Genomic DNA, 9,792 nt, shown 5'->3' on the forward strand with positions numbered 1-9,792 from the left:
TTTGTTTTCCGGGGGGGGGGGGGCGGTGTTGGTGTTTTTTTTTTAAAGGGACAATTTTTACCCAAAGTAAAGAAGCACAAAAAGTGACAATCACCACACAGCAGGACTGCGCTATTCAACAATAAATGCAGTCAAATATTTACGCTTGATTTCTTCAAACTGGTGCTGCCAGGTGCTCCAGTGCTCCACTGATCCAACGCCCCTGAACACGGAATCCAAAGCTCTGTCAGGAAGCTGTGGCACACAAGTGGAAACGCACTGCACGCAGCTGCCAGCCAGAAAGGCTTTCTGCACCGTGTCACTCATTTACAGTCACTCAGTACTTTGCATTCTCCCTCTACTTCGCGTGCCTGGGAAGCACCGTCCCCTCACCGCTCTGCCACACGTACAGTTTATCCAGCCGGCTGAGTCCCACAAATGCTTCATTTGCATCTTCTATGGCCCAGGAGATCTCATTGTTCCGCAAGTCCCTGCAGGAGAAGAGCTTTCTTAGGAAGAAGCCTCGTAAGGTCACCGCGGCCGCTGGTGCTGGCGAGCTAGGGAGGAGAACCTGCTGCTGCTGGCCTGGCCAGCTCGAGCATGGCATCGCCTGCAAGGCTCAAATCTTTTATAAAGCTGCGTTTGCCAGAAGACAAATATCCCATTTCAGAGGCACAAGGGAAAACAAAACGGTTCGAGATCAGTGCCGCAGACAGAACCACAAACAAATTCTGCAGTTACGAGTTCTTGATGTGGTGTTTAAGGGAGACCCGGCCCGACCAGCACCGGTCCCGTGAGGGACTGACCGCTCACGGCGCTGGGCGAGGCTCCTGGAGCAAGTCGGTTCACGCAAGTGAATTAACCTACACACTAGCAGCACTAATCTTCCCGAGCAACAGGCTTATAATAGCATTAGCATATTAAGAGATTACACACAGTTACAGTGTAAGGCTGCCAGGCACAGAGTAGGAGATTTTCAGAATGAAGTCGATATTCTGCTCGCAAATCTCGTTACCAGCTAATGGGATTTCTGTTTGACCTCTGCACAGCACTTCGGCCCCTCACAGGGAAGAGCAGTCTAAACAGCAAAAGCAACGCAGCAATATGGTTTGGAGAGGATTAAATGCTTTTTAGAGAGAAAGATAAACAAATTCAGTTGCATTTTTAGCCTGAATGACATGGGCTGAGCCAGGATTTTCTGTCAAAGTCAGTTTTCATCTGTTTTGGTACCACCATGCGTGCACAGACGTCCTGGCAGACAGAAGATACACCAATGAAAGATGCTTTGGCATTTTAGATTGTGAATGCTGGAGGAGTATCCAGGCTACTCACAGCACTATGAAGTAAATAATAGGTTAAGATGTAAAGCTTCAAAATCTCAGTGCTATCCTTACACACCTTCAATCTCACCTCACCTGTACTACCTTGCAGTTAACATACAGCTCTACAAGTTTATTCTCGTTAATTAAAGCTACATTGCAGAATCATGGCAGAAGTTGAACACAGGGAGAAATATTTACGTCAGCCTTAGCACTGCATCAGCCAGTAGACAAAGGACAGTGGAGCAAATCCAACAGCAACAGGGTATCTCCCGTTGTTTGAAGTACTTTCACACTCCACTACTCAGACCACTCAGCAAAATGAGTGAGCAGCCCCAAAGAAAAGCCCCTCATTGTGTGAGACCAGGAGTTGGCTCCTCGCGCTCGGCTGGGCTCGAATGCCTGGAGCCTCGTTAATCACCACTGCCCCGTTAATCACCACTGCCCCGCTCCTGCACATTCCAACCCGAGCAAACGGCCAGCCCCGCTCAGCTGTTGACGCCCCTGAGGAGCCCAGGAAAACCTACTAATTAATCTGCTCTTGTTCTTCTTCATGCCACTCTAAATCTAAGAAATTACTTTTAATTATTTCATTAAAAGGTTGCATTAAGGTTAACAGAATATGACTGGTTACATAAATCTCTCTGGTGAGTTTGCTTATTTAAGCATTTATTTAATGAACTGACAGAAGGGTTATAAACTTTCACTCCTTTCTCAACCACCATTGTTTAAGACGACCACAACTGCTCAGATCTACTTAGGACACCTTTTTTTTTAAGGGCCAGGTTTGAGTCTTTTCCTGTCAGAAACACCAAACAGCTGCAGCTGCTAGGAAAGGCCCTGGCAAGCGCAGAGCTGTGACTCTGCCAGCAGGAAGGAATCCTTCCCCTCCTACACCCTGCCTGCGACTGCAGCACAAGCAGGGTGGGCTCAGCTGCACCTTCTGCAACCAAAAACACTTTGAGACTCCAACCCTAACAAAACCCTCTGGAACAACAAAACGTCCAGCGACCACAGGCTCCACAACCAGCACTTAGGCAAGCTGACTGCCCACACCTCCTCGGGACCAGCACGACACGCAGCTGGACGCCCAGGGTGACCAAGCCGCTGGTTCTTATCACCACTACAATTCAGTGGTTGGTTTGGTTTAGATGGGCCAGAACCCGGTTACCTGGGCAGAGCAAAAGATGACCAGCCCAGCCACAGCTGCAGGCAGGACAGCACACATCTGCGCCGGAACAGCGACCGCAGGCTTTATTTCCAAAAGCTCTGCTGCACTAAACTGAGATTTCAACTAGAAGTTTTCTGTACTTACAACGTTTGAAGATTTGTCAGACCTCTGAACACCCCATCGGCAACGTGACTAATGCGATTGTCACCCAGGTTTAGTTTCTCCAGTAAGCCAAGTCCCACAAAGGCAGACTCCTTGAGGCGAGTGAGCTGGTTGTACGATAAGTCTCTAGAAACATCGAACACACACTTTAAAGGCAAGTAGGGGGAGATTAACTATGAAGATATTATCAAACTTGATTAACCACTGCATTTTAATTAATTTCTCTAACAGAATACTTACAAAAGTAAAATACACAGCATTACCATGGGCCTAACAAGGAAATTCAGTGCTTCCTTTGATAATTCATCCTTGCTGCATATGTGTTATCCGATCTGTTATTGCAACATTACAAAATCCCCGATGAAAAGCAGCCCAGGACTTACAGCTCAGAAAGTCTTTGGCAGAACTCCCACGCATCTGGACTGATCCTGTTAATGGCATTCTGGCTAACATAGAGTTGTTGCAATGTCCGCAGACCATACAGCCAGCCCTTGTTTACTTCTGTTAAGTTATTATGCTCCAGTTCTCTAAGGAATTAGAAGGAAAAACATTTGCCAAATAGATACTCAACAAAACGTATATTTACAAAATTTCTCCTTGTGGATCTCAAAACGGTTTAGTGACATTAAGCCTCAGGCAACCCGAAATGCACAGCTGTATTCACTCCACTGAAACCAAAAGAGCGAATTAAAGCATATGAAGAATGGAGTAACTCAACAACAGCTCCATTCATTGAGGGGCAGAAGGAAAACTGCAGTTGTGCTCTCGAGGATTACTTCTTTTTCAAAAGCCTTTTGCTAACCCTGCACGGCACACCTTTGCACTGCCTCTGTCAAAGGGTCACACAGCAAAGAACCGCCCCACGTGACGGCGAGTGCAAATGAAAACCAGCGAACGGCAACTACAGAGTCAAAGTATTCTTGATCACCAGGTGGGAAGAAGCTGGGGAGAGCGCCAGTACCCTCCCATCTCCAAAGCAGTCATCCTTGCCATCAAAATAATGGAAAAATACAGGTCTGTGAACTCATGTCCTGCGCTGCTCATCGAAATCTCAGCACAGCCTTGACGTAAGGGAAGCCCCACAGGACACAACCCTCCAGAGCTAGAGTCTCTAAAAGAAATTCCACAACTAGGCATACTCACAGTTCCTCTATATTACCCAGGCCAAAGAACGCGCCATCCATCAGTCTGCTAATCCCATTGCGCTGCATCTTCAAGGATCTTAAGGACTCCAGGCCTTGGAATGTAAGACTTTCCACTATTTTAATCCGGTTCCTCTTCAGTTCCCTTTTATAAAGACGACATTCAAATACCAAGACATCTTTTGATGAGCACCACTTTGTGAAAGTCAAGAACACACACTGAGACGACCAACACAGCTGGGAATGCCAGGGGTTTAAGACATCAAGACTGCTACTTACAGAAACTGCACGTGAGGCAATTTGAAGATCTTTGGTGGAATCACACTAATCCTATTTCTGTTCAGCTTCACCACCATTAGTGAGCTAGATAAGTTATCAAGACAACCTGCTTCTAGAGTAGTTATTCTGTTGTTACTCAAATTCCTAGGAAAGGAAGAGGGAAAGAGGCCTTTCAGAGAATTTTACAAACCAACTGCACAAGCACTTCAGAGCAACCACGTCTTATTGGAATCCAAGTTCCTCGTGAGATCTGGATTCTGGTACACCAAACTGAATTTTTCTCAAAGGAGTCAGTGCTAGGAGCCGATTTTGACAGCGTGCCCATGCTTGTGCTAGACATGGTTAGGACAATGTCAACAGTGATCTACTCAAAACCATCAGAAATCATTCCATGTCCCTGCTGCTGAAGCACCTGCACTTTGACAACAGCAGCTACTGTTTTCCTCACCATTTGAGAAAATATGATAAACACTGGTATGAAAAGTGTTTTCTTTCTAGTACATTTGTGGCTGTGTTAAGCACTGCAGTCAGTTCAAAGCCAGGTAAGGCTGCCTACTTTAAGAACAGTAACTTGGACAGATGACAGTAACTCAGAACGACAACAACGCTGTTGTAAAGCCAGGAATCCAGACACAGCAGGTCACACATACTTACAGGTACTTCAGCTGCATCCGCGGAAAAGAAGAAGCTTTAATTTCCGAGATAAGATTAGAACTAAGATCTAGATTTTCCAGTGAAAGGTAAACTTGGAGTTGCTCAGCATTTATTTCTGGAATGGTATTGTGTACCCTGAAAAACACCAGCAACAAACATGATTATCAAAACACCCCATCCCTCCAGCTGCACAGCTGAAACAGCTCCAGGGTCCTGTACACCAACTGACCAGCAACCCTCCTGAACGGGATGTACCCCAGGCGCTTCGGAGCGTCACCTCACAGCCAGGCTGCTCCTTGTGGGAGCTGTCAGGTCTGGACCCAGCCCCACCCCTCCAAAGCCGTTTGCCTGGTGACTGCATTTTATTGGTAATTTAGGGTGACTTGATCGTACAAGTGATCTGTATTTCTTTAAAGAGTGCCTACATATTCCCAGAAGCACTTGAGACAAGCAGCTCTCAAAGACTAAAGCAGCTATGTTTTCCTACAACTTGACAGCAGTTGTTCTCCCATTTGTGAAATAAGAACGAGGCACACGAGCTGTTACTTACAGGGAGAGGAGAGTTATATTAGAAGTTGTTTCTCCAAAATACGGAATTTCACTCAGCTCATTGTAATTCATTTTCCTTAAACAAACAAACAAAAATTACTGGCACTTCAAAGAGAAGAAAAGCCCTTCTGCACTAGCAGAAATAACTGGTATCACAGAATACATTTAACAATTTTGTTATGTTAATAACGTTTAGTGGTTGACAAAAAAAGATTCCCTAAAAGCTTAAATTCTAATAATTTGAACAATTTAATAGCAAAGCATGCTAGTTTTATCATTTCCTTGGATATTATTACTTCTCTTTAACTTAGAAAGAGGTATAGTAAAAAAAGACTATTTCTTTTTCAAAATATCAATCTTCTAATGTTATGAAAGTTTTCTGCTCACAAAACATCAGTTTCGTACATAAAATCTGTTGCCAACACAGAGCATCCATTTTGAATTAACTGGCACCACACACTCCTACAAGTCAGACCAGACATGCAGACATGCAAGGCAATGTACTGGTTAGGAGCAGGCAGGGTATCTCTAGAGTTTATCCTTATAAAAATCAACTTACACTTCTTGGAGCGTGTGAGCAGACAGATCAATACTCCAGTTGGATGACAATAAATGATTATGACTTAAATCCCTAGAGAACAGAGAGAAGAGTTATTTTAGCTCTTGAAATAAAACAGACACCCGTGCACGCTTTATGCAGCCTAGACCTTTTAAACCCTATTTATGATACCCACAATTCCTTCAGCAAAGGACAAAGAGATTCCTCCCAGCTTGTTGTAGTGGCCACTCACCATAAAAGCCGAGACAATTCTGCTGCGCTGTTAGAATGAAATAACTTTGGGCTCTAAAGGCTTCTTGAAAGAAAGATCAAACCTGACCAGAGCGTTTTTGCTTTAAATCACAGCTTTATGGACACTACTCACCTAAGAAAGAAAAACTTTCTAGGGACACGAAAACACTTTCTTGGGAAATGCCTGTGACCGACCTGTTTCCTGTAGCAAACATCCCCATCTCCTCAGCCTGCCCAGCCTCTCACAGGCGCTGGCTCGGCAAGGCAGGCGGGTTTTACAGCGACACACACCTGCAGTCACCAAACTGCTCGAGGGGAGAGGAACGCGGGCTGGGGAGCTCACAGGAGGGATGCCTTGGTGCCCGCTGGTTTTGCTGATGGGAAACAAATGCAGGAGCTGGATTGTTTCAATGGGCAAGAGAGCCGTTAAATCTGGTTTTAATGCTCATACTGGATGCTGATGCTCTTGCCACTGCTGTAACTATAAGGAAGTATTTTACTTTTGCCTTGGACTTGGTGCATAAAATGCTACTGGAAAAACATCAAACCAAGTCCACTTCTGAGAGCTAACTCCCTGGGCACAGGCTGTATCTCGCCGCACAAGACAGAGCACAAAAAAAATCAGGTGCTGTGTGTAGGGCTACAATCTGGTCGTAGCCGTAGCGGTGAGGACAGACATTCATCACTCCAAACAGTGAAACCAGCTCGGCTTTTGGACACCTTTCTGGCCCAAGCCCAGAATCCACTGAGAGAGAGCGAGGACTATTTATTGTTCACTTCCACTCAGGCTCAGCAACAAAGACACCGTTCCAGCCATGAATTATTAAAATCCTGGGTGTCATGGCAAGTCAGATGGTTATTAGTGCATTCTTTTAATTATATCAAGCTGTAAATTATACAGATACAGCGGCAAACAGGTTTGGAAATGATTATTCATTCCTACAATTAAAAAAGCATCATGAGAACCTGGAGAAGAGAACTGCACACATGCAGCCACCGAAGGCTGCCCAGCAGCCTTGCTCATTAATCAGGCCAATCCTAAGGGCCAGTAACACCTGAAACCAAGCGAGGACAAACTGCTCCTGGGGCAGCCGTCCCAGCCCGAGGGAGGCTGAGCACTCGGGGACACCCCTGGGCTGCCCGGACCTGCCCCGCCAGCAGAGCCAGAGCCCAGCTCAGCTCCCGGTCTCTGACCCCACACCCCAGAGGACGACTCTTCCCCGGATCTCTCCAACACAGCCTGTGCCAAGGAGCCTGACCCTGGCAGCAGAGGGTTCGACCAGCCCGGGGAGCACTGAGCTACTTCCACAGGGCCTGGGCACAACCCCTGGGGGAAGGATGAGACAACGGGCACAGGAGGTGACAACACACAGGTGAGCAAGCGCACGGCCCGGGTGCTGAGCCAGACCAACCTGCACGTCGTGCACGGTTAGCGGGCACCGACAAAGATCTTGGGAGTCGGATTAATATGCAAAAAAACCAGAAACTTGGTTTTTCTAAGGCTTCCAGGAAGAGTATCATATAACAGAATAAATAGAGCATTTCAGCTGGAAGGGATCTACAACGATCAGCCAGCCCACACGGCTGGACCACAAATTAAAGCAAATTAAGGGCATTGTCCAAATGCCTCTTGAACAGCGACAGGCTTGAGCGACGAGGATCAGCTAACAGTCAGGTATTGCCCCGCAGAAGCCTACTGTCTTACTGTTAAGTTAGAAATTAAGATTTTAATTTAGAAAGCCCAAAGTATTTTTCTATTATTACTCAGGTTTGGACTTCAACAAAGTTTTCATTAACAGCAAGTCCTCTTTCAAGAAGTGGGATGCAGTTCAGACTCAAAACAGTTCTGACATTATTCATATCTAGTTACCGTGGCTGATGCTTTCCTTTCTGAAAGACTGACTGACCACCAAATGCAAAGTGAAATCCACTGTCAGATTTTCTGTGTTTACAGATCATTCAACCACACAGCTAAGATTTCTGCTATCATGCAGAACCAGATACACTGTCCTTGCTTGGAGAAAGCCAAAACTGAAGAATACATCATTTTCCAAGCACTTGCACTTTTACTGTGAGGGCCACGTTACGCAAGACGCAGAGCAAACACGCAAAATCTGTATTTCAGAGATTCATCTGGTACTGTATATAAAATAATCTAAACATTCACTCTGAGCTGAAGTGGAATTCATCTCTTGAGTAAATAAAACTGAAAGCACACACCAAACTGATTACTGTATACTTAGTCCTGGAGAAAGATGTTAATTGAGCCCGCCTGAGCGCATCCGCTCCCTCCCCGCGGCACCGTGTGGGTACAGGTGCCTCAGTGCCGCCAGCCCTGAGAGCTGACGGCACGTAAGCTCACCCAAAAAACCTGCTGTGAACGGAACTTGCTGAACTAATTAACCAATACTGAATCTGCTGTTATTCGTCATCTCCCGAGCCACCAGGATATCTGAACACACCCTCAGGCACCAGTAGAGGACTGGAAGGCAGCGACCACCAGCACCTGCTTCCCTTTCCCCCACAGACGACTGCCCTGCAAACAGGGCTTGCGTTCCTCGCTCAAAAGAACGCAAGTGCAGACGTATTGGAAAACAGTCATTAACCCCTTGGTTTATCTACCCTTTTTTTCACCTGCCAGCTTATCCACAAAACGTATGTAACTTAGGAGGAAAAACAGAGTTACAGCAGCCTGAATACTTCCATCATGAAAACAAGTTCTGAAGGTGCTCTCCAGGCCTTATTAAAAACAAAATCCTTAAACAACAACAACAAAAACATAAAAAAAACCCCACACTGGAAGCACCAACTGCAAGCAGTTTGAGGGGGTTAGGAAGGCTAAGAATTTTTAGTCCTCAAAGTTAGATGAAATGACACCACAGAACTAAGAGGGAAAAGCACATCAAGGATTAGATATTAGGAAGAAATTCTTCACCGTGAGGGTAGTGAGACCTTGGCACAAGTTGCTCAAAGAAGCTGTGGCAGCCCCCTCCCTGGAAATGTCCCAGGCCAGGATGGACGGGGCTTGGAACAACCTGGTCTGCTTGGAGGTGGCCCTGCCCATGGTGGGGGGGCTGGAACGAGGTGATCTTTGTCCCTTCCAGCCCAAACCACTCCGTGATACACTTAATTATCGTTTGCAGCACACGTCAGATTGCATAAGGCAGCACAGTGCCAGCACCGCTTCTTTCTGCTGCATTTTGTGCCAAGCAGTTCTAAACACACCCTCTATCAGCTTGCAGAAAGATACAAGTATTTGTTGAAGCTTGAAAACTTGCTCTCCAAGCAGCACGGGTATTGCTTTGCTTATTAGCCGCCTGATGAACTGCCAACTCACTTTTCCAGGCACTGACACCCTCCCTACGCCAAGATATCCTTGAATCCTTCTAAGCACCAAAGGTTTCACAGACAAGGTGGTTCCATTTCTGCGCTGAAATACACCTTTTCTCTTAAACATTTCCAATTGCTTACCAGGCAGGGAAAGAAGAGAACTACAGAACCACAAAGGGGCAAGAAGGGGACGAGCTTCCTTAGACATGCCCACAGCGGTCTGTGTGTTTAGACAATCTTCTGAACAGTTGGGGGTTTTATCTTCATCTGGAATAACATTATTTCTATAGACCAGGAATCACAACCACTCCAAGAGGGGCTGAGAACTCCTCCGTGCTCGAAAGTGGGTTTTGATACCCCTCGTACCTCAGCATCTCTCCCACCCGAGGACGCTGCGACAAGGCCTGACCCACGGCC

At 46.2% G+C, this 9,792-nt stretch overlaps 1 protein-coding gene across 1 annotated transcript in view; it reads right to left on the reverse strand.

The window, feature by feature from the left end:
* The window catches only part of LRIG2 (leucine-rich repeats and immunoglobulin-like domains 2), a 13,690-nt gene extending 7,811 nt beyond the window's left edge, over positions 1-5,879 (reverse strand). The window contains exons 1-8 of the mRNA XM_009877405.1: positions 5,815-5,879; positions 5,257-5,331; positions 4,707-4,841; positions 4,053-4,196; positions 3,775-3,918; positions 3,015-3,158; positions 2,614-2,757; positions 390-470 (exon numbers count right to left, since the gene is read on the reverse strand). Coding sequence (XP_009875707.1) covers positions 390-470; positions 2,614-2,757; positions 3,015-3,158; positions 3,775-3,918; positions 4,053-4,196; positions 4,707-4,841; positions 5,257-5,327 — 863 coding nt within the window. The 5' untranslated portion in view covers positions 5,328-5,331; positions 5,815-5,879. The remainder of the gene's footprint in view (positions 1-389; positions 471-2,613; positions 2,758-3,014; positions 3,159-3,774; positions 3,919-4,052; positions 4,197-4,706; positions 4,842-5,256; positions 5,332-5,814) is intronic.
* Between the last annotated feature and the right edge of the window lie 3,913 nt (positions 5,880-9,792).

Source organism: Apaloderma vittatum, unplaced genomic scaffold (assembly GCF_000703405.1).
Source record: "Apaloderma vittatum isolate BGI_N311 unplaced genomic scaffold, ASM70340v1 scaffold39559, whole genome shotgun sequence".
NCBI classification, from domain to species: domain Eukaryota; kingdom Metazoa; phylum Chordata; class Aves; order Trogoniformes; family Trogonidae; genus Apaloderma; species Apaloderma vittatum.